Here is a 25,191-nt window from a genome sequence, read left to right on the forward strand (position 1 = left end):
GGGTCACACAGAATGGTCCCCTCAAGGACTGAACTCAAAACCCTGGGTTTAGCAGGCCAATGCTCAACCCACTAAGCTATCCCTCCCTCTGGTATTTCAAGCAGGACTTCACGGAGGGAGGCAGGGAGGGGGGAGCAAATGAATACAAAACAAATCTGGTCTATTTCTTGTTTTGATCCACTCCATCTATCTTTTACATCTTTGGCTGGCAGCAGACGGTGCAGAAGGACTGCAAGCCATCCACATCTCCCGGCTGCTCGGCAGAAGATGGTGCAATAGGACTGCTAGCCATCCACATCTCCTGCCTTCTCACCATAAGATGGTACAATAGGACTGCCTGTTGGACTGAAGAGAATGACCTGGTCGAGTCACTCCTAATTTAGTCCCTGCACCCGTATCTGCCCAGGCGCTCCTGACGGACCTTACCGAGGCGGCCAGGAGCACCTCGGACATGAGGAGGATGGTTTTCAGGCCTATTGCACAGTCTGCTGCCACAAGGCAATGGGTTGCTGCTGCTGTGTAGCAATGCAGTACCGCGTCTGCCAGCACCCAGGAGACATACGGTGACAGTGAGCTGAGCGGGCTCCATGCTTGCCGTGGTATGGCGTCTGCACAGGTAACTCAGGAAAAAAGGCGTGAAACCATTGTCTGTCGTTGCTTTCACAGAGAGAGGGAGGGAGGGAGGGCCTGATGACATGTACCCAGAACCACCCGCAACAATGTTTTTTGCCCCATCAGGCATTGGGATCTCAACCCAGAATTCCAATCGGCAGCGGAGACTGCGGGAACTGTTGGATAGCTACCCACAGTGCAACACTCTGGAAGTCGACGCTAGCCTCAGTACTGTGGAAGCACTCCACCAAGTTAATGCACTTAATGCACTTAGAGCATTTTGTGTGGGGACAAACACAATCGACTATGTAAAAGCTATTTCTAAAAAACCGATGTCTATAAATTCGACCTAATTTCGTAGTGTAGACATACCCTAAGACTACCCCTGATAGGCATTGTCTAACATGCTCTTAAAAACCTCTAATGAGAAGGATTCCACAAACTGTCTGGGCAACCTATTCCAGTAGTTAACTATCCTTATCGTTAGAAAGGCTTTTCTAATATCTAACCTAAACCTCCTTTGCTGCACATTAAGCCAGAAACTTCTTGTCCTACCTTCTGTGGACATAGAGAAAAATTGATCATCGTCATTATAACAGCCCTTACCATAACTGAAGACTTATCAGCAACCCCCACCTACCTCCTTTTTTCCTAAAGGATAAATATACTCTATTTTTTTAATCTTTTCTCATAGGTCATGCTTTCTAAACCTTTTATCATTTTTGTTGCTCTCCTCTGGACTCTTTTCAGTTAGTTCACCTCTTTCCTAAAGTGTGGTACCCAAAACTGGATACACTATTCCAGCTGTCTTACCAGTGCCAAGTACAGCACAACAATTACCTCCCATGTCTTACATACAATACTCCTGCTAATAGATCACAGAATATTAGCCTTTTTTTTTTTTTTGCAATGGCATCATACTGATGACTCTCATTCTATTTGTGATCCACTATAACCCCTAGACCCTTTTCTGCAGTGCTACTGCCTAGCCAGCTATTCCCCATTTTGTATTTGTGCATTTGAATACTTTGCACGTTTTTATTGAATTTCATCTTGTTTATTTCAGACAAATTCTTCAATTTATCAAGGTTCTTTGGAATTCTAATCCTGTTCTCTGAAGTGCTTGTGATCCCTCTCAGCTTCATGTCATCTACAAATTTTATAAACATATTCTCCACTCCATTATCAAAGTAATTCATGAAAATGTTATGTATTAGTGCACGTTAGTAGCTGGTTTCAAACTATAGGGATGTACTATATCATAAAGCCACTAATACAAACAGTTATCTAGGGACAAGTTGAGACCATGTTCTCAACCGAGAATGGTCTAAAAGTTCCTTAGTCATTGCTTTGGGAGTATGGGGAAAGTGACTGCCTTTGGCAGCTCTCCTTTGGGACTGCATGATCAACAAAACCACCATATACAATGCAGTCAAAAAATTGGAGACCAAAGACAGACATCTGGTTTCCAGATTTTCAGTTGATTTCAAGTACAATTATTCATAGAATACATATCTATTGCTAAATGCTTTAAAGAGTCACAGCTCCTACAATTTAGAATATAGGTAATCAGGATGAACACAGCCCATTTAAAAAAACGAAAACAAAACCAAACCCAGTTTCCACCCCCAAGATTATTCTCCAGGAAAGGCTGCTTGCAATAGCTCAAAGTTTTTAATATTACATGAAATATACTGATCACATTATAATCAAGAATATCCAAGACAACTGAATTTTTGTTTAAATATAAAATTAACATTTTTAATTAAAACAGTGAATTTCAAATATGCCTTTCAAAATTTCCTACAGAAATCAGGGCAACAAAGTTGTAGATAAAAGGTTTCACAATTTTCAGATCGAAAAAGCATACAGACTGGTGACATATTAATTGGGAGAGTAAAACATGTAGAAGGACAGAGAACCAAAATGCAGAGTGACATTAAAGCTCTGGGCCAAACTGAAAGAGATGAAATTCAATATAAATTAATGTAAAATTATACATTTATGGAAGGAAATAAAAGCAGACTGACTCTCAGCTTTTCAGAGTCTCTCTCTCCAATCCATTTTGAGAGACAAGGAGACAACTGTAAGTAGCAAGCTAAATGTTAATTATTCATATTATTATTTGTATTATCATAGCACCTAGGAATGCCAGTTATGAACTAGGACCTCACTATGCAGCTGTGCTATTTACAAAGACCACCACATTTGGGGAACCACACGTACAGGTAGAGAAGACAGACAATAAGACCATACCTATGCTACTGGCTATACGTTTGACCTCCCATTTTTGGGAGATGCTAAGAAACTATAAGCAGGATAACAAAGTGATATATGGATTAGATTGCCCACTTGGTAAAGCAACTCCCATCTTTTCATGTACTGTGTATCTATATCGGCCTATTGTATTTTCCACTCCATGCATCTGATGAAGTGGGTTTTAGCCCACGAAAGCTTATGCCCAAATAAATTTGTTAGTCTCTAAGGTGCCACAAGTACTCCTCGTTGTTTTTGCTAATAAAGACTAACTCAGCTACCACTCTGAAACAGAGCACACTAAGTTTATCTAGTCTGAAAAAGATCACCATATGCGAGTAATACCTTCAAAGTAACAGTTTAAATGAAGGTATGGAACTGTTTCATCTAAGGCCAGATATACACTAAAGAGTTAAGTCATACAGCTACATCCCTCAGGGGTATGAAAAATCCACACCCCTGAGCAACTCAGTTAAGATGACCCAAGTAGACAGTGCTAGGTTGATACAATAATTCTTCCGTTGCCCTAGCTACTGCCTTTCAGCGAGGTGGATTACTTATGTCAAAGGGAGAACCCCTCCTATCAGCATAGGTAACATCTACACTGAAGCGCTACAGCGGTGCAACTCGGCAGCTGTGCCACTGTAGAGTTCCAAAAGTAGACAAGCCCTCAGATGATATCAGGAATCTAAAACTAAGAAAAAGTTTAGCCAAGGTATTATGAAAAACTTTACTGGACAAAGACTATCAAGATTTCCTCAGACAGAACCATGAAAATTATTTACAGTTTTATTGTTCATCACAGAGTTCTGAATATCAGCAATGAAACTAACTAGTCTTAGGCCAGGTCTACACTTAAAAATTTGATCATTCTAGCTACATTGCTCAGGGCTGTGAAAAGTTTCACGCCTTGTGCAATATAGTTAGGTTGACCTAACCGCCTGTGCAGATCAATGGAAGAATTCTTCCATTGACCTCTCTACTACCTCCAGGAGACGTGAATTAACTACATTGATGGAAAACTCCCTTCTGTCGATGTAGGAAGTAGCTATGCTACAGCTCCATAATTGTGTCACGGTAGCAACTGTAGTGTAGTCATACCATTAGTCTCAACTTGCTCGTATTTGGCAAACCTATGAGTAGCAGCGGAGGCACTAAGGCTATGTCTACACTACAGCTTATGTCGGCATAACTTACGTTGCACAGGGGTGTGAATAAACCACCCCCCTCCTGAGCAACGTAAGTTACACTGACAAAAGTGCAAGTGTGGACAGGACTATGTTGGCGGGAAAGTTTCTCCCACCGACATAGCTTCTGTTGCTCACAGAGGTGGTTTTATTATGCCACAGGAGAGCTCTCCTGTTGGCATAGAGCCAGCTTTTTTGTTCTGTGGTGGGACATAGCCTGGGGTCGCTGTGGGATACTTTCCCCCTGAATTGGTCAAAACATCTGCTGTCTGCCTTCCCTCCAATTCTGCTCCTGCCCAAGGTCTTGTCCAAGATCAAACAAGATGGTGCTCACATCATACTAAAAGCCCCAGCATGGTCTCACCAACACTGGTTTTTGTCTCTACTAATCCTATCAGTCCGAATCCCTATGATGCTCCTGAGAAATGCGGATGTGGTCTCCCAGGACAACAGCTGCTCCTCCATCTGACAGCATGGATGCTACGTGGCTAACTTCCTTGGAAAGTCTTTGCTTTAAAGAAGAATGCCATACAAGCCAAATGGATGGGCCCAGACTTCTTTGATATTTATATGGAGAGTGAGGTCCTATGATGACCAAAGCCTCTGAGTCTGATGGGGGACTAAATGAGCCACAAACACTCGTGGGTTGTTACGAGACAATGTCAGGAGAGGAAAAGGCCCATGTACACTACAGCACAAAAGAACTGTGGCCGGTTTAATCAGAAATGCTCAAGAGAGAAAGGAAAGAGTTGTTTGGAAAAACCTGATTGAGACAGGACCCACTGAAGTCAGGCCTGCCTAGGTTACCATCAGAGGCAGTATGCCTCCAGTATGCACGTAGACTGTCATTTTAAAATCTTTTTTCTCTAGATCCTTTGCTCCCATTGCAAAATAAACAATATTTTTGTTTTAAGAGGACTGTTTTATCACCAGATACCACTGGTCACAGACTCCTGAAATGAAGAACCACAGGTTTCCAAATTCAGTCAGACCTGCTGGGTAAGATTAGTTGGTACATACAGAATCATAGAAAAGAACATCTGAAAGGGACCTCAAAAGGTCATCTAGTTCATCCCCCACATGCTAAAGCAGGACCAAGTACAACTCGACCATCCTTAGACATTATACTATACAGCCCAGGTCTCGGAAGAACTGCAGAATTCCACCCCAAAATAGGTAAAGGTAGAAAAGCCATTAGTCAAAAGCCACTTGATGGACTGCATTCAGAGAGACAAGAAAGGGGACAGAGGTGCAGCTGGCCCTGTAATCATGACATATTAACCAAAACTTCTGGACACAAGTTAAGGTTATTGAGTGTTGCATGTATGAAAAATAACTGGGTCATCACAACAGAATCAATTCTGAGCTATTGGTAAACAAGCAATGACATAAACCCTCTCTGTGCAGAGAAGCAGAATAAAGACTATGAAACAGTTCTATTTGTCAATACAATGGTACCCCGAGATAAAGATGAGAATATTTTTTAAAACTTTGAAGGAAAGAAGTTTACAAATGTAAGATTGTGTTGTCAGTTCTACAAGCTAGCACCAATACTTCACTATAATTGTGTTTCATTATTTCCCAACTAAACTAATACCAAACTGAAAGGAAACTGTTTCATCCTTCTACATGAAATAGGAAAAATGGTGATTTAAACTTATGCATGGTCTGAACACAACTAGATTACATTTAATCAACAGGCATTCTTGTTGGCCTATGAATAGGGCCCTACTAAACTCATGGCCGTAAAAAAACACGTCACAGGCCATGAAATCAGACCTCCTTCATGAAATGTAGCTATTGGAGGAAAGAGGAAGGGGCAGGGAGAGGGGTGTGCCAGCCAGGGGCTCCTACCATTCAGTGGGCTCCAACTGCTAGTCCACCAGGCTGGAGAAGAACAGGACTTCCTCTTCCCCTGCACAGCCCCTCATGAGGGGGAGATCAGACCCACCTCCAGGTACCTCTCATGGCTGCAGAAAGCTCCATGCCTGCGCTGCCCTCAGAGCTGGGCTCTAAAGGTAGCAGCCACAGCGCTTCCTGCAGCTGGGGAAGGTTCCTGGGGGTGGAGGCTTCTTCCCCTGCACAGCCACTCTCGGTGGGGGGGGGGGAGGGGGGGGAAGAGATCAGACCCACCTCCAGGTACTTTCTCCAGTTGCAGGAAGCGCCGCAGCTGAACAAGCCCAGCTCTGAAGGCAGTGCAGCTGTGGAGCTTCCTGCCCTCAGGGGAAGTACCCAGAGGTGGGTATGATTTCCCTCCCAAGCAGCCATGCAGGGGAAGAGGAAGTCCTGGTCCCCCCCAGCCTGGCCCAGACTAGCAGCTAAGAACCCCCAGCTGCGGTACGCCCAGCAGCACAGGGGAGATCAGACCCATCTCCACCTCCAGGAAACTTCCCCAGCCACAGGAAGCTCCACAGCTGCTGCCTTCAGAGCCTACCTCTGACGGCAGCACAGAAGTGAGGGTGGCAATCCCCCAACAACAGCTTTGCAACCCCTATGACCCTCTTTTGGGTCAGGACAATACCGTGAAATTTCAGATGTAAACATGTGAAAATGTGAAGTTGAACAATTTTAAAACCCTGAGGCTGTGAAATTGAACAAAAAGGACCATGAATTTGGTAAGGCCCTACTGTCAGACTCACTTTCTTAAAGTGTAGCATATCTATGGAACATATCCTAACAAGAGGCAGAAGATTACACTACAGTAGCAATTCCTGTTAACAGCAATTAAAAATAAACTTATTTCTTTAAGAAACAAAGCATTGTGGCCTATGTTTATTCATCTGTTTTTTACTACTGTATATTCTGAAACCCACAACGATTTTAAAATATCTCTAACCTGTTCAGTTGCAACTAGAGAACTAAAAATACCCGCTATGTTTTCAGATCTGTGTGATTTAAATGCTCTCCCCCAAATCTCTCTCACCTACCCCGCTGTCAGACCAACAGTTTTAAAACTGCAGCAACGCTTAGTCTCACACAGAATGTTTCCAAGATGGTAGCAATTCCATTTGGAATGATCAGAAGCATTTCAATGTATTATTTTTCCCCCTTTGCTTTTTTGGAGGGCATATTTAAACATAATCGATTGTGCTTTCATTTAAATATGCTTCTTTTCCAATCTGAGATTCTGCCACCAGCTTAGAACAGCTGTGCGGTGGATTCCTGCAGCTCATGCAGAAACGAGCAGCACTTGTCGCTCTGGTCCATCCAAAGTGAAGGTGCTATATTATATTACTGTTTGTCTTTACAATACCCTCATCACCAAGAAACAAAATTTAAAAACTCTTATATCACTTCAGGCAGTGCTACAGAAGTTCTTCTAATGAGATGCAGTTTTCACAATTTGCCAACTGTCAGTTATGTAATTAAATTTTATTATTGAATAGAATATGCTGAAATTTTCCAGTCTGGCTCTCTTTTTTGGGCTGAACATATTTTGAAAGTTTCAACAAAAACTGCAACCTCTATTCTGGCATTTCCACACTTCTGAGTGTTTTAACACTGCAACCATGTGTTAAGGTTTTTTGTATAAAATTATTTATATAGACTGTGATAACCACCACAACATGCTATGTACTTTTCTGCTTTAGAGTATAGTAATCTGAAGAAGTAAAAGTTTACAGAGGAGTAAAACGCAAGAAACATGAGAAATAGTTCTATATTTATTCTAACATATATATATATACTGTACCTTTATGAGAGTCTTAACTTTTAACATTAAGTTTACAGCAAGTCAGATTTCAATAATTTCTTTCCAATGGCATTATATTAGTGTTGTACACAATTTGCTCCACCCCAGTTCTATCACTTAGTATTTCAAAGCAATTAAATTATTAATTGAAACTTACGTTAACTAAACCAAAATAGTGCTCATTGACTGGAAACTGTTCCGGACCAATCTCTTTCTCTAAAGCTGAGGCATTGGCGCCCTGGAAAATAAAACAATGCAATCTTAATATTCATAGGTTCTATGGTTCTATCTATTTATAGTTCTATCTACGTCCACAGTGTAGACATGTAGTGTAACTAAAGAAGGAAAAATTAATTAAATGGCAGTTTCTACCAGGATACAAGGCCAGCTCTGCAATGGTCAATGTGAATAACTGCACACACAAATGGCCAGTTACACATCTAACTGGCAGTGTATGCACAAATGAGGCATGCAAATACATACCCACCGTTCTCAAAATCTGTCCCAAATGTCCAATATGAACAACAGTCACTTGTTAAAAAGAAAAACAGGTGCTCAATTGCTTTTGAAGTAGCATGTATTAATGTGGAGGACTATATGCTTGGAATTAGCTGCCTATATTCCACAGTGCACATTTATTCTACCAAAATTAAGTAATTGTTTAAGGCAATTTTAAACCAAACAAATTGAAAATACCAGAAAAGCATGTCTGACTGAGTTTGAACTTTCTGAGCCATCAAAATAAAACAAAAACAAACAAACAAACAACAGGTTTGGTCAGGATTTGGTACTTATTCCTAGGCACTCCATAACATGGGGCTGATCCAGCCAAAACAAGCATGCACAGCTTTCAGGACATAAATGCTCTGGATTTCCTAGACTCTGTAACAACAGTTACACCCTAGTCAGATGAAGAAAGGCAAAGATATGCAAAAAATTAATCTGACTGTAAATCTGCAGAACAATGGATTAGGCGTCTGTCCTGCCTCCTTCCCAGGGGGTGTTTTTATGACCCAGCCCAGTCATTATACATGGCAATTAAAATCTTGGCAATGATTAGAGAAAGAACTAACTGAGTATGCTTAGCTAGTCCTAATTAGTCAGCAATACAGAAAAAAGTAGCCATTTTAATTGTTGGTGTTTTTCCGGATGACACCTCCAGAATGGAACTTATTTTTTTTTCATACAGCTCTTAAAGAAGGCAGAACATCTACCAAGTGTTCCTCAGACTAAACCCCATTCATATTTTTAAAACTTCCAAAATATTGCCTCACCTAACCTCTCTTGCACCAAGACAGACAGGATTATGTTAAATCATTTTACAATCCCCTAAAAGATGTTTTTATTTCTGTGTATGTTCTGGTTACTTCACTTTTAGTATGATATTTACTGACCTGCAAAAGTTACAAGTATTTTTGCATAACTATAAATAAAGCACACCAAAACAATAAGACATTAGTTCTTTTCTGAGCAACATTTGCACGCGCATCTAGCATTGCAAAGCAATGGACCTCAGGCCACATGATTTGTAACAATTTCAGAAATAATGATCTCCAGGAATGAAATGCCTGGAATGTACTATTATACCAGGATTACATTTTACAGAAGTTAGGGAATTGAGATCATCTACAAGGAGCAGAGAGGCTTGTTTGTTTTATTAATATTAATATTAACATTAGAATTCTGCAATCTTCAAGTTGGTTTTCTATACAGTTATATCATCTTGGCCTAATGACAGCCATTTCAGCACTAACATGTAGGAGACGTTACGGTATAATATGAAGCAGTAAAGGCTGGAACTGCTGCAAACTTCGTAAAATAAGGACAGAATATAATGATGTTGCTTATTTTGATGTTTTGGTGATGTTTTTATCTGGCACACTTTTCTATTGGACTGTCACCCTACTGCTTCCCTCACCTCCAGTACACCACTTCCCCAGTCAACAAAGGAAGTTAGGTTTGTTTAGCACAATTTGTTCTTAAAGCCATTTTGGCTATTACTTATCACCTTATCCTCTAAGTCAGTGGTTCTCAAACTTTTGTACTGGTGACCCCTTTCACATAGCAAGCCTCTGAGTGCAACCCCCTTACAAATTAAAAACACTTTTTTATGTATTTAACGCCATTATAAATACTGGATGCAAAGCACGGTTTGGGGTGGAGGCTGACAGCTCATGGCCCCCCATGTAATAACCTCGCGAGCCCCAAGAAGTCCCGACTGCCAGTTTGAGAACCTGTGCTCTAGGTGCTTGCAATTTAATAATTTGTTTCAGTATCTTTCTGGGTAATGAAGTTATGACGATTGTGCTTTAATGGCCTGAGTCTTCCTTTTTTCCTGCTTTAAAGATTCTTGCAGAGCTCTGCTATACTTAGGGTGACCAGATGTCCTGATTTTATAGGGACAGTCCCGATTTTTGGGTCTTTTTCTTATATAGGCTCCTATTACCCCCCCACCCCATCCCGATTTTTCGCATTTGCTGTCTGGTCACCCTAGCTATACTTACGGTTAAGACCAGCTTCCTGTTTAAAGCCTGACTGTTCCAAGTGCTCTAAAATCCTTACAGTTACTCAGATTACCTTGAAATCTGTGCACCTCATGTGGGTTCAGTGTAGGGTCAGTGATCCAAATTTGGGGCCACTTGGATAAACTCTCTTTTTGGGAGAGCTGTTTCTTAAAGTTGACCTATTCTGGCACACAGAGATCAAACCAGTACTCAGATCATCACATCAGGATCTCTGAAGCCCAAGGGTTACCCCAACAGAGTGTATGGCACCCACCAGCCCTTCAGGGGAAATCTAATTGGAATGTGATCTAAAAAAAGAAAGAGTTTGCTTCTCCAGATGGGCCCACTCCAAGCAGTTCTACTGCTCGCACATCAAATGGATTACACTGTGCACAGGTAGAGAGAGCAGCTAACAATCTGAAAAACTCTCTCTACATCACAGAACCTGTGTGGCTCTGATGGTATGTTACAGTCATCAAATCTGACCACCACCACAGGCACTGAGAGTATGAATCCAAAATAGGACAGAAATCTGAAACTGAAAGAAGGGATAACGTTACTGTGATCTGGCTCTGTAAAAGGTTTTTTTTCATTCTGGGGAAATGTAATCAAAGTACAACAAAAATTTCAGAAGGCACTGAAACTACTTTTTGAAAAGAAAAACTACACAAGCAAATGCTTGCTCAGAGGGCAGGATGACTAGGGTGAAAGTAGGTGGGAATAAGGGGAGAGGACCTGGGGGATGGAGGCTAGTGGGGGAGGAGGGGTGCACTGGGAAGGGAATATGGGGGTGAGTGACAGGGGGACTGGGAAAGAATACGAATAGGAGTGCCTGTCAGCTCTACATTCCCCATCTGAGTGTGCTACAATACAGGAGCCCCCAGCCCACCTACAGGGATGTAATCTCCCCCTTCTCCAAGTGATCTGGAAAGGCTTGCCTTTCTGGGGAGGGTCTGAGCCCCTCTCCCAACCCCTTCATATGAGCTGGGATTTGGGGGCCCCTGCCCTCCAAATGTATCTGAGCCTCACTCCCTGCCCTGCTGGGTGAAGGACAGAAACTCAGGGGTTCGATTTTCCCCCACCCCCTTCCTGCCACCACTCATGTAAGCTGGGATGTTGGGATGTCTTGTCCCTCTAATGGCTTCAGGACCCATCTCACTACCCCCTCACATATAAGTCAGGATCTGGGAAAGCCCTGCTCCTCTGGTGGGGAGCTTAGAACAGGCATGCTCAGAGCATGCACCAAGAACACATTGCTGACGCTGGGGTGAGGGGTTGAGAACAGACATGCTTGACGCATATCACAGCCTCTCCAGTATTGGACAGAGAGGATGGGAACACTCATAGGTATAAATGGAGCAGTTCATATGTTTAGAGCTATTACTACAGGCTACACTCATCTCACTGAGATGTTCTCACCTCTCCGAGCCTCTCTCACCTGCCTTGTTAGTAACTACACATTGCAAACATTTCAAAGCATGACCATTATCCCCATTCCACTATAACAAAATATACAGGACACAGGAGAAGCACTCAGAAATCATATAGCAATTGTGTAGCTTAGTGGAAATACCACTAGACTGGCCTGGATGATCTTGGGCAAGCCACATCACCTCTCTGTGCCTCAGTTTCCCATATGTAAAATGGAGATAAGAAGAACATAAGAACGGCCATACTAGGTCAGACCAAAGGTCCATCTAGCCCTGTATCCTGTCTTCCGACAATCGCCAATGCCATGTGCCCCAGAGGGAATGAACAGAACAGGTAATCATCAAGTGATCCATTCCCTGTCACTCATTCCCAACTTCTGGCAAACAGAGGCTAGGGACACCATCCCTGCCCATCCTGGCTAATAGCCATTGATAGACCTATCCTCCATTAACTTATCTAGCTCTTTTTTGAACCCTGTTATACTCTTGGCCTTCACAACATCCTCTGACAAAGACTTCCACAGACTGGAAGTTGTGTGAAGAAATACTTCCTTTTATTTGTTTTAAACTTGCTGATTATTAATTTCATTTGGTGACCCCTAGTTCTTGTGTTATGAGAAGGAGTAAATAACACTTCCTTATTCGCTTTCTCCACACCAGTCATGATTTTATAGACCTCTATCATATCCCCCCTTAGTCGGCTCTCTTCCAAGTTGAAAAGTCCTAGTCTTATTATTCTCTCCTCATAAGGAAGGCCTTCCATACCCCTAATCATTTTTGTTGCCCTTTTCTGAACCTTTTCCAATTCCAATATTTTTTGAGATGGGGCGATCACATCTGCACGCAGTATTCAAGATGTGGGTGTACCATGGATTTATATAGAGGCAATATGACACTTTCTGTCTTACTATCTATCCCTTTCTTAATGATGCCCAACATTCTGTTGGCTTTTTTGACTGCTGCTGCACATTGAGTGGATGATTTCAGGGAACTATCCACAATGACTCCAAGATCTTTTTCTTGAGTGGTAACAGCTAATTTAGACCCCATCATTTTATATGTATAGCTGGAATTGTGTTTTCTAATGTGTATTACTTTACATTTATCAACATTGAATTTCATCTGCCATTTTGTTGCCCAGTCACCTAGTTTTGAGAGATACTTTTGTATCTCTTCGCAGTCAGCCTGGGACTTAACTATTTGAGTAGTTTTGTATCATCTGCAAATTTTGCCACCTCACTGCTTACCCCTTTTCCATATCATTTATGGATAGGTTGAATTCAGACCCCTGGGGAACACCACTATTTACCGCTCTCCATTCTGAAAACTGACTATTTATTCCTACCCTTTGTTTCCGATCTTTTAACAAGTTACCAATCCATGAGAGGACCTTCCCTCTTATCTGATGACAGCTTACTTTGCCTTGGTGAGGGACCCTGTCAAAGCCTTTTGGAAAATCTAAGTACACTGTATCTACTGGATCCCCCTCGTCCACATGCTTGTTGAGCACATCAAAGAATTCTAGCAGATTGGTGAGGCATGATTTCCCTTTACAAAAACCATGTTGACTCTTCCCTAACAAATTGGGTTAATCGATGTGTATGACAGTGTTGTTCTTTACTATAGTTTCAACCAGTTTGCCGGGTACTGAAGTCAGGCTTACCGGCCTGTAATTGCCGGGATCATCTCTGGAGCCCTTTTTAAAAATTGGCATCACATTAGCTATCCTCCCGTCATTTGGTACAGAAGCTGATTTAAATGATAGGTTACAGTTAGTAGTTCTGCAATTTCACGTAAGTTCCTTCAGAACTCTTGGGTGAATACCATCAGGTCCTGGTGACTTATTACTTCTAAAACCTCCTCTAATGACACCTCAATCTGGGACAGTTCCTCAGATTTGTCACCTAAAAAGAATGGTTCAGGTTTGGGACTCTCCCTCACATCCTCAGCCATGAAGACCGGGCAAAGAATTCATTTAGTTTCTCTGCAATGGCCTTATCATCCTGGAGTGCTCCTTTAGCAAGCTTTCTGCTTCTGATGTACTTAAAAAAAAAAAAAACTGCTATTACTTTTTGATCTTTGGCTAGCTGTTCTTCAAATTCTTTTTTGGCCTTCCTAATTATATTTTTACACTTTATTTGCCAGAGTTTATGCTCCTTTCTATTTTCCTTGCTAGGATTTAACTTCTTCTTAAAGGATGCCTTTTTGCCTCTCACTGCTTCTTTTACTTTGTTGTTTAGCCACAGTAGCACTTCTTTGGATCTCTGTTTTTTTAATTTGGGATATACATTTAAGTTGAGCCTCTATTATGAAGTCTTTAAAAAGTTTCCATGCAGCTTGCATGGATTTCACTTTTTGAGCTGTACCTTTAATTTCTGTTTCACTATCTTCCTCATTTTTGTGTAATCCCCCTTTCTGAAATTAAATGCTACAGTGTTGGGCTGTTGAGGTGTTTTCCCCACCACAGGGATGTTAAATTTAATTATATTATGGTCAGTATTACCAAGCGGTCCAGCTATATTCACCTCTTGGACCAGATCCTGTGCTCCACTTAGGACTAAATCAAGAATTGCCTCTCCTCTTGTGGATTCCAGGACTAGCTGCTCCAAGAAGCATCCATTTAAGATGTCAAGAAACTTCATCTCTGCTTCCCATCCTGAGGCGACATGTACCCAGTCAATATGAGGATAGTTGAAATCCCCTATTATTATTGAGTTTTTTATTTTAATAGCCTCTCTAATCTCCTTGAGCATTTCACAGACACTATCACCATCCTGGTCAGGTGGTTGGTAATATATCCTTACTGCTATATTCTTATTATTAGAGCTTGGAATTACTATCCATAGAGATTCTATGGTACAGTTTGGTTCATTTAAGATTTTTTAAGTATTCATTTGATTCTACGCTTTCTTTCACATACAGTGCCACTCCCCCATCAGCATGACCTGTTCTGTCCTTCCGATATATTTTGTACCCTGACATTACTGTGTCCCATTGATTATCCTCATTCCACCAAGTTTCTGTGATGCCTATTATATCAATATCCTCATTTAATAAGAGGCAGTCTAGTTCACCCATTTTATTATTTAGACTTCTAGCATTGGTATAGAAGCACTTTAAAAACTCATCACTTTTTAGCAGTCTGCCATTACATGATGTAATTGAATGGGACTTTTTCCATTTGACTGTTTCTCATCAGATCCTACCTGTATTTTATCATCTACCATCCTCTCCTCACTAGGACATAGAGAATCTCCATTAATAGATCCTCCCCTAAGAGATGTCTCTGTACGAATGATACGCCCACATCTTGAATACAGCGTGCAGCCTATAGGGAAACAATAATCTCTGTGGAAACTAGCGCCGCATCCTGCTGATTTCCCCAGGTGCAGATAGCTACAAACTTTTCCTGTAGTAAGAACAGGAGTACTTGTGGCACCTTAGAGACTAACAAATTTATTAGAGCATAAGCTTTCGTGGGCTACAGCCCACTTCATCGGATGCATAGAATGGAACATATAGTAAGAAGATATATATACACATACAGATAAGTTGGAAGTTGCCATACAAACTATGAGAGGCTAATTAGTTAAGATGAGCAATTATCTGCAGGAGAAAAAAACTTTTGTAAGGATAATCAAGATGGCCCATTTAGACAGTTGACAAGAAGGTGTGAGGATACTTAACTTAGGGAAACAGATTCAATATGTGCAATGACCCAACCACTCCCAGTCTCTATTCAAACCCAAGTTAATGGTATCTAGTTTGCATATTAATCCAAGCTCAGCAGTTTCTCGTTGGAGTCTGTTTTTGAAGCTTTTCTGTTGCAAAATTGCCACCCTTAAATCTTTTACTGAGTGGCCAGAGAGGTTGAAGTGTTCTCCTACCAGTTTTTGAATGTTATGATTCCTGATGTCAGATGTGTGTCCATTTATTCCTTTGCGTAGGGACTGTCCAGTTTTGCCAATGTACATGGCAGAGGGGCATTGCTGGCACATGATGGCATAGATCACATTGGTAGATGTGCAGGTGAACGAGCCCCTGATGGCGTGGCTAATGTGATTAAGTCCTACAATGGTATGATAGTAGGAACTCAACACACATCTGGCTTGCCATCAGTAACTTGGAACAGAATATCCCTTTGCCATTCAGAAATCTCCCAAATTGTTATGTCCTCCCAAATGCCTAAAAGGATAATAAAACCATAGGTAGCAAACTATGGAAAGTGGCACTTACCCCCCAAGGCTAAAGTGGACTGCAATTTTTAACAATATATCACTAAATGAATTTTGTAAATTTCACCTTACCATTATGTGTGAAGGCTTTACGCTCTGAAGTGGTGCTTAACTCTAAGTGGTGTACAAGCAACATTTAGAAACTAAAAAACTGTTGGTCTCAGATATACTGAAGCACAAAATTATACAAAATATCATGTTTTGGCCTTGAGATCCTAAAGAAATTTCTGCTGATGATATAATAAAATTCTTCTGAAATACTGAGACAGTGTACTGTTTCATTTCTATTTTCAGGCCCTTCTACTTCTACCCTTGCAGGCCAACCACAATCAAGCAGGAGCCTGGCAGGGCAGGATCGTGCTGTCATGATGCAGTAAAACATTGTGAAGAGCACAGCAAGCCACAATAATGCAGACAGCATTGTAACACTTACATCCAAACGGTTCTGTAAACAGCACCAGCAAGATTTTAATTGGCCAAATGCGCATTCAGCCACCATTCTGTACCTATTGAGAGTGTAATTAAACCTTCCTTTGCCAGGGCTTCTGAAATCAGGTACAATCTCGTAACACAAGGGTGGGGTCTCCTAGAATAAAAGTGGGGACAGTTACTCCATTTATGACAATGTCATTTGATGAGAATAGCATCCCAGTATGTCCATGAAGGAAAACTACCAATCAGCTGAAAAGTCTGTCATCATGCACTTTTCTAGCAGTCCATGTTGGCATCCATGAATCAGCCTCTGTGGTTGACAAGGTCCAGCACAGCAACGGAGTAGTAGCCTTTGTGGTTTATGTACTCTGGTGCTCCTCGAGGGAGGACAAGCTTTGGGCACAAATATTATCATGGCCCCAGTGCAGTTGGGAAACCCCATTCTCTCAAAACCAGCAATTACGGCAAGGATATTTTTTATGCTTGCCAGGTTTGAGTAAATCACTTGCCTCATTGCCTCTGAAACCTCCACCACCACAACCATCCCACTCAAATTGCCAACACTGAACTGGTTAGCAGTGGACTTGTAGAAGTCAGAAGTATCCAGCTTCCAGATGGTTATACAACCAGCTTCTGGACCAGCATGGCCACCCTCTCTCAAATTGGAGGTTCGTGAAAAGCTGCTCCCAAAGCTCCAGAAATGTCACTTTCTTCATGCAAAACTTCTGGAGCCACTGCTGATCATCCCAGGTCCACATGATGATACAATCCCACCAGTCTGTACTTGTGATCCTGCTCAGGAAGCACTGGTCTACACAGAGGACATCAGCAGCTATACTGAGAGTTGTGAGCAGCATTAGCCAGTTAGCATCTCATTCTCCTCCTCCGCTGAGAGGTGCCTTCAGTAGGTCAGAAAATGCCATCAAAACATCCACCAGCATCTCATGGATGCTCTGCCCATTTCCTGAAATGGGAACAAAAGAACAAGCAGAACAAGTTCTTCTATCTATGTTGTTGGCTCTGGTTGCTGAGAGCATGAAGACCGAAAAGATGGCTTGGCTGAATGTGTTGGTGGGCTGAAACAACTTCCAATATGGTTCTGAAGGATGGATAGTCAAGTTTTCCCACAATGCACCAGGAACCAAGGACTAGAGCAGCTATAGCTACAGAGGGAGCCAGGAAGTCTGGGATATATGCAGGTTTGACTCAGGTCTGCATAGTGCAGAGTGGATGCGGAACAGCAGGTGAGAGACCCAGGTCCAAAAATTGTAAACCCAGGGTCATTAATCAGTGTGGATATTCAAGTGCAGACTTATAAACACCAAGTCTCTGGACTCAAATCCAAAAGACCCTTGGCTTACATTGCAGCGCAGATATCCCCTAACTTAGGTAAATATTCTTTAACCTGTTCTTTCCCTCTTCTAGCCTATGTTCCTTCCCTTTGTTGCTAATATTATATGTGTTAAGCATATGGTTACACACAACCTTTTTAGTTAAGACCAACAAAAAAAGGCATTAACAACTTCATCTCCTAGCCTCAAAGTAAAGCACAAGGCATCCCTGACATATAGCTTTAACCATTTGCTGTAGTGTTCAGAGGCAGCCGCTCTGGCTGTTCACAATGTTCTGAAAGTCTCTGCACCTCTGCCAATCAGTGAGGCTCTCTCCCATTGAAAAAGTTATCCCATTAGGCGGATATTGCTCATCAGACTCCAGCCTTGTTATCAGACACCAGCATATCCCTTTCAGCCTTCTGAATACACATTCCACTGTTATTCTCCAGCTACTCAGGATATAGTTGAACAGCCCCTTTCTCTATCCAAATGTCCAGTTAAAGGCTTCATACACCAGGGAAGCCAAGGGCAATCTAGGTCTCCCAGAAGGACCGTGGGAATCATACCATCATTAACATCCAAAGTAGTCCTGGGAGGACACGTGTTCATTAAAGAAAACAGTTCTGAGTTTCTAATGATCCTAGCAACATGGATCTTTCCAGACCACCTCACATCAATATTGGCAAACCTTCCACGGTGATCAACCATTCATCAACATTATCTGAAGCACCATTCAGATATACCCATTTCTGTTTATGAACTCTGGTGTGGGAGGCAAAAGAATATGCACAAGGGTCTCATCAATCGCCCCAATATAATTCAGGAACCCCAACCATGCAAATCCATCAATAATCTCCTGTGCACTACCAAGTGTTATCACCTGGGGGATCAACACTTTAATGCACTGAACATCTCCATGACAACAGCTGCAACAGCACCAAACTGATTAGCTACTGACCAACTGGGAGATAGTTAGCTTCGAGATGGTGATGGCCACAAACATATCCATGGTAAGAGGAACTCTCATGTTCATACTCTACTGCAGCAGCTCAGGGGTTAGTAGCATACAGATCTCTGGTAAAGTGGCCTATATCCTGAAATTCTATCACAACTATTGGTCATCCCAGGTCTGCAGCACTATCCTTTCACACCACTCAATTTGTTTCTCAAGCCCAGACATGGTGCTCCTCCAAGTGAAGCTGCCCCAGGAAAAGTTCATCCACAGGTAGTTGCTCAGTTTCCCCCTCCTCCTCTTCCCAAATTGGCTCAGCAGCGCAGTAGCTGACTCCCAAAGCCATTTGGCTGCATGACTACAAATACAGCATTAATTACTGTGACAGATATAACAATATCCTGCAATACTCTACACAAATTTTATGGAATTAAGTTAAACCTTATTGAACTAAGGATTTCAGGAGTCAATTGAATTAAAAATGTCATTGTTTATGTGCTATTTTGGAACTGTATGTAATTTCTCTAGGAGATGTGACTAATGCAATCTCTGGGAAGCATTAGGAACTTCAAAGGACTTTTTCGGAAAATACATGTGAAATGGAATCCCTTGGGTTCACCAAAAGGGGTCATATAAGGTCTCTTATGATATGCAAGTATGGAAAATGTGCAAGAAGTTCTGAATATATGCTGAAAATTATATTCTGTAGGCCTTGTAAAGACAGGGTATGCTACTTTTGGATGACTTGAGACAAACTTGTCCAGACAAAGTGGAAGACACTTATCTCTCCAGCGGACCATTGTATATTGTGTTTCTTATTATAGAAATCTATTAGCATACTAAGTCAAATGCTAATGAAGAGCTTGCAGAGACTTCAAAAGGAAACTAACAGGAAGAGGTAAACAGCAGGGGGCAGCGGGGAGAGACGCTGTTTTCAGGTGAAGATAAAAGCTCTGGTCTGGTCTATCTGGGATGCAGAGAGATACGCTGGCATCCTTCAATCTATAAAGACAAGTGCCAGCAGGCTTCATCTTATGAAAGGGGGATCTCAGCCATCCTGGTTGAAAATGCTGAGGAAAGGACTTAAAATAAGCTATCTTGCTGGAGACAGGAATGTTTTGAGAGTTAAATTTCAGCTCTAGAAAGACTGTTATGATTTTGTTTTATATGTAATCATTTGTTTCCAATATTCTTACTTTCCATCATCTAAATCTCTGTTCTTTGGTAATAGATATATTTACAGTGAAAACAAGAATAAGTTTAAGTGTTTGTTAAGAAAAATGGCAATCCTGAATTAAAACTAGTAAATTTTTGTGTACTATTCCTCTGAGAGCAGCAAATCTGAGACTTCTGTGAGTGTTCGGTGGACCAGGGGCTGGGTGCTCAAGAGGGATGCTTGGTGTGCCTATCGTTAACCTTCACAGACAAAGCAAGGCCTGCCGAGGCCTGGAAGTTAGTGCTCATGTTGCTAGAGGATGTTGGAGTCAGGGAGCTGATCCACAGCAGGCACAGACAAGACTTCCTCATGCTAAGGGCAGGTGGAAGTGAGGTGCCTCACAACTCTGGATGCCTTTGGGAAGCATCACAGTAGAACACTCAGGGCTGACCCCTGTTGGAGCCCATTAGATAAGCCCTCCCAGTTAGACAACGAATCATTGATAACTACTCTTTGAGTACGATCTTTCAACCAGTTGTGCACCCACCTTATAGTAATGTCATCTGAACCAGATTTCCCTAGTCTGCTTATGAGAATGTCATGTGGAACTGTGTCAAAAGCCTTACTAAAAATCAAGATATATCATGTCTATTGCTTTCCCCCATCCACTAGGTTTGTGACCCTGTTCTTGACAAATCCATACTGACTATTCCTTATAATCCTATTATCCTCTAGGTGCTTACGAATTGAATATTTATTCCGGTATCTTTCCAGGTACTGAAGTTAAGTTGACTGATTTATGATTGCCCAGGTCCTCTTTGTCCCCCTTTTTAAAGAAAGGTAGTAGGTTTGCCCTTTTCCAGTTCTCTGGGACCGCACCTGTCCTCTGAGTTCTCAAAGATAATCACTAACAGTTCCAAGATTGCTTTGGCTAGCTCCTTAAGTACTCGAGTGAATTTCATCAGGCCCTGCTGACTTGAATATACCTAACTTATCTAAACATTATTTAAACTAGTTTTTCCCTATTTTGGAATGTGCTCCTTTCCCCTTGTTAATATTGTGCTGAGTATCCAATCACCATTAATTTTCTAGTGAAGATTACTGAGCTTGGCAAAATAGGCATTAAACACCTCAGCCTTCTTGCTGTTATAGTTATTAGTGTGTCTTCTCCAGGAAGTAGAGTACCTACACTTTTCTTTGTCTTTCTTTCAATCCTAATGTATTTAAGGAACCTCTTACTGCCTTTTATGTCCTTTGCTAGGTGTAATTCATTTTGTGCCCTTACGTTTTTGGATTTTGTCCCTACATGCTTGTGCTAATGTTCTGTACTCCTGAGCCATTTGTCCACATTTCCACTTTTTGTGGAATTTCTTTTTGATTTTCAGGTCATTAAAGAGCTCCTGAGAGAGCCTTCCTATTCTTCCTATCTTACTTCCGCATCAGAATAGTTTGAAATTATGCCTTCACTACTGTCCCATTGAGAAACAGCCAGCTCTCCTTAACTCCTTTATCCCTTATTCTCTCTGTACCAACCCAATTTTCATCAAGCCACCATGAGAGAGTCAAGTTGTAAACGTAAATTTTGAATACTTTTAATTTTTTTTAACAAAACAAATATTTAAAACACCACTTAAATTAAGAACTTTTATCTCAGCATGATAACTATACTGTTGGGACCAGCTTCAGCATAATGTGTGCATTAATTTACACTACGATTGTAAATAAGATCCTAGATTACCTATTAAATTTAAACACTGCAGCTTTACAATGGGTATCTTCATCTAGCTGTCCTATCCCAAGATCCTAGTAAAGCACAGACATTTTGAAATTCATTTTAAATTTTATAATGGCTTTATCCCAGAGCACATCGTGAGTTAATACACCATAAGACTGACCATAATATGTACCTGATGTAAAAATGTCTTAGTTATATATAGACATATTTTAGTTCATCACAAAAGAGATATAACTGAAACAAAATGCCTTAGGTGACAACACAGAATGTAGAGACCTCTCCTAAGTCACTTATTCAAATCCAACCCATACCTGATGACTATTCAGTAGCTTACCTGAAAGCACTTTGGGTGCTCTCTCATACCACAAACATGTCACTACAGTAGACTAGCAACGTTACTGGCAATTTTAGCTGGCATGCTATAGAAAGTTATTCATTTAGAAGTGTTTGGGCCTCCTTTGAAACTTTTGCTTGATATATTCAGACAATACAAAAAGAAAAGGAGTACTTGTGGCACCTTAGAGACTAACCAATTTATTAGAGCATAAGCTTATGCTCTAATAAATTGGTTAGTCTCTAAGGTGCCACAAGTACTCCTTTTCTTTTTGCGAATACAGACTAACACGGCTGTTACTCTGAAACCTGTCAGACAATACAGAAATTCCTAAAAACTGCAGAACAGTCTCCCATGGGAAGTGGAGGAAGCCCCACTGCTTGAGAAGTTTATAACTAGACAGAGAAAAAAGCCTAGAGAAAGTACTGTAGGGAATGATCCAATAGGTCTCTCCCCACTTCTGCAGTCTCTAAATTCACATTTTTGTGCTCTCAGAAGGTGTGTAGATAGCTCCTTCATTCATAGTACAGTTTTACAGAGAAGTGGAATGCAAGATTCCCTACAATGGTCTGCCAACGTGCCTCATCTGTGAGGAGAGGCAATTTCTACAGGTTAGAGGATAGCTTGGTCTCAAAGTTCAGCACTCTCAAAGAGCACTAAATTCCCAGTTTTTTAAAATTAGAGACAGAAAAGTTCTATTACACCAATTAGTGTGGTCATAACTCTTTCTTCACAAATAATTAAGGATGAAGTTCAATTAAAAATAAACACTGACAGCTGTGTTCCAATCCGGACTTGGACCGATGCAAACCTTTCAGACTACATACCAGTATGTGTACCATACTGCACAAGACTAACTACACTGGCTGCTAATGCAGCTTTTAAGGGTAACCAAGAGTGCACCAGATTACCACTGTGACATGACAGCCATGCCCACATAACATTAGTGAGGCATTATGTACTAACTACTACTGACAAAAATTTATGATGTGGAGTTGGGGGGGGGAGGGGGAAATCAAGATTTCTAGAAATCCTATAGTCAGTAAAAACCAGCTTGAGCAAATATTTTAAAGCATCTGCAAGATTTCCAATACAATTTTGATAAAGACTTTACTGGTTAACTAATGATTCCTAGTTTCCTGTGTCGTTATTTAAACCAAGTTTCACCTTATGTCCATATTACGCTTCCCCACCCCCCACTGCCATTTGCGCTTGCCTCAGTACTGCATTCTCTAAAGCCGATTAACTACACCCAGTTTTTGATTCCCACCCTCGCTCCCTCCCACGGCGAGCGGCACGCTCTTCTACGGGAGCCGCACAAAAGCCGGGCGGAGAGGAGGCACCGCTCCGAGGAGCTTGGTTTTCGAGCCCAACATAACCCGCGTCACCTGTTTGCAAGGGAAGGAAGCGCCCCCCTCACGCCCTTTCCCAGCACCCGCTCCGCGCGCGATGCTGCAGGCCGCGCAAGCGCCGCCTCCCGTCCCCATTCCAAACCCACCCCCGACTCAGTGCTTCGCTCACACCCCAACCCCCCCGCAGCACGCCCAGCCGCCCCAGGACCCGCCCCGCCAGGAGGCTCCCCCTCACACCCGGCCCCCTTCGATCACCTCCCTCCCCCACAGGCCCCGCGGGTGCCCAGCCGGCCGCCCCCCCCTCACCATGGTACAGATAGAGGCGATTTTGGAGACCGTCATTAGGATTTCCATCCGCCCAGCGCCATCTTCCGCCCACTCACAGCGCCGAGCCGGGGAGGGGGCAGCCCCCACCAGCCGCTGCAGCGGGACACGTACCCCGCGCGCCAGACCCGCCGCCCCAACCGCCGGGCGCGCGGCTCCGAGAGGCAGAGGCTAGAGCGCGAAACCCTCCTCCTCCTCCCCGCCCCGCGCGCGGGCACAGACCGCGAGCCCACCCCGCCTTACGCCGGCTCCCTCTGGGCCCTAGCGCCGCCCCACAGCTGCCCTCTGCTTCCTCTCGGGCCTTTGCACCGCCCACTCTAAGCGGCTCCCAGCACGGGGCTGTAGCGCCGCCCCACATTGGCTCTCTCCGGGCGCTAGCCCTACTGTGCCATTCAGCCCCCTCCCCACCGGCCCGGCTGCCCACGCCACCTGGAGTCCTGCCGGCCTGGGGCCCCTCCACCACCCGCGCCTGGAGGGGACGGGCCCCACCTGCAGGGTGGCAGCGCAGCACATGGCGGCAGTAACCTGCCGCACCTGGCCGAAGTCAGGCCCTCCCCCCCGCGGCCACAAAGCGTGTGCCTGGCTGACACAGCAGGGGCCCCTGGAGCCTGACCAGGGGCGGGCTCTTGCTGTTTGGGGCCTCTTCCCGTTGCTGGGGGGGTCAGAAACTTAATTCTCCATACAGGGGAGAGTGGTGGGCAAACCCCAGAGTCCAGGAGCCCAGGCGTTGAGAACAACACCCCAGCGTACCTGCAGTCAGGCCCTGCCCTGCCACTATTAAACACTGGCAAAGCTCCAGAACTGGTAAAACATTGTGGTACCATTCACAAACAGGAGCCTGATTTGCCTAGGGTGACCAGATGCTAAATACAAAATATTGGGACTGCCGCAAGGGGAACACCTTTTCACCCGACACTCACCCGGCACCTTCAGCAGTGGGAAATAAATCTTGCCACTGAAGAAGGAAGTACCCGCCGCCGAAATCCGTCAGCAACTGAAGGGCCCGCCGTCAAAGTGCCGCTGAAGACCCAGACGTGCCGGGTCAGTGTAACAATGAAAAAGGCGCGCCCGCTGCCCATCATCACCGCCTAAGGGAGGGGAAAAGAAAAAAAATGCACCCGAAACAAAATATCGGGACAAATGGTGTCCCGACCGTACTTTGGTCAGGACACGGGACAAACTGCTCAATATCGGGACGTCTGGTCACCCTAGATTTGCCACTGTTTTACTTCAGCTTTAAACAGCTGTAACACCATTGACGTGGATGGGGTTACACCAGCATAGTGTAACTAGGGTGACCAGATGCCCTGATTTTATAGGGACAGTCCCGATTTTTGGGTCTTTTTCTTATATAGGCTCCTATTACCCGCCCACCCCATCCCGATTTTTCACACTTACTCTCTGGTCACCCTTAGTGTAACACACACGCCTCCTGGGTGTGATGTTCTTTCCCATCTAGTGGCACTGAGACCACTTAGAGAGAGAGATAAAATGAGTCTGTTCTACAGCCTTAGCTAACAGCCAGTTGGCTTTTACCGCATGAGTAGAGGCTCATGCACTAAGCTCCAGAGGGCCCCGGTTTGATCCTGCCCGCTGACCGGTGTTACAAGTGGGGGCTTGTATGGCATTTCAACTAGGAAGACTGAAGCTTGGGACA

General features: G+C 43.0%; 1 protein-coding gene across 4 annotated transcripts in view; it reads right to left on the reverse strand.

Annotated features, from left to right (window-relative positions):
* Positions 1-23,784, reverse strand: part of USP12 (ubiquitin specific peptidase 12) — a 75,364-nt gene extending 51,580 nt beyond the window's left edge. The window contains exons 1-2 of one of the 4 annotated variants that reach the window (XM_073340500.1): positions 23,517-23,784; positions 7,904-7,984 (exon numbers count right to left, since the gene is read on the reverse strand). In XM_073340500.1, coding sequence (XP_073196601.1) covers positions 7,904-7,984; positions 23,517-23,564 — 129 coding nt within the window. In that variant the 5' untranslated portion in view covers positions 23,565-23,784. Of the gene's footprint in view, positions 1-7,903; positions 7,985-23,516 lie in introns of those variants that run through there. The other 3 variants (XM_073340484.2, XM_073340493.1, XM_073340508.1) reach the window with 3 other exon arrangements.
* Between the last annotated feature and the right edge of the window lie 1,407 nt (positions 23,785-25,191).

The sequence above is a fragment of the Lepidochelys kempii genome, chromosome 1, assembly GCF_965140285.1.
Source record: "Lepidochelys kempii isolate rLepKem1 chromosome 1, rLepKem1.hap1, whole genome shotgun sequence".
Classification (NCBI taxonomy): domain Eukaryota; kingdom Metazoa; phylum Chordata; order Testudines; family Cheloniidae; genus Lepidochelys; species Lepidochelys kempii.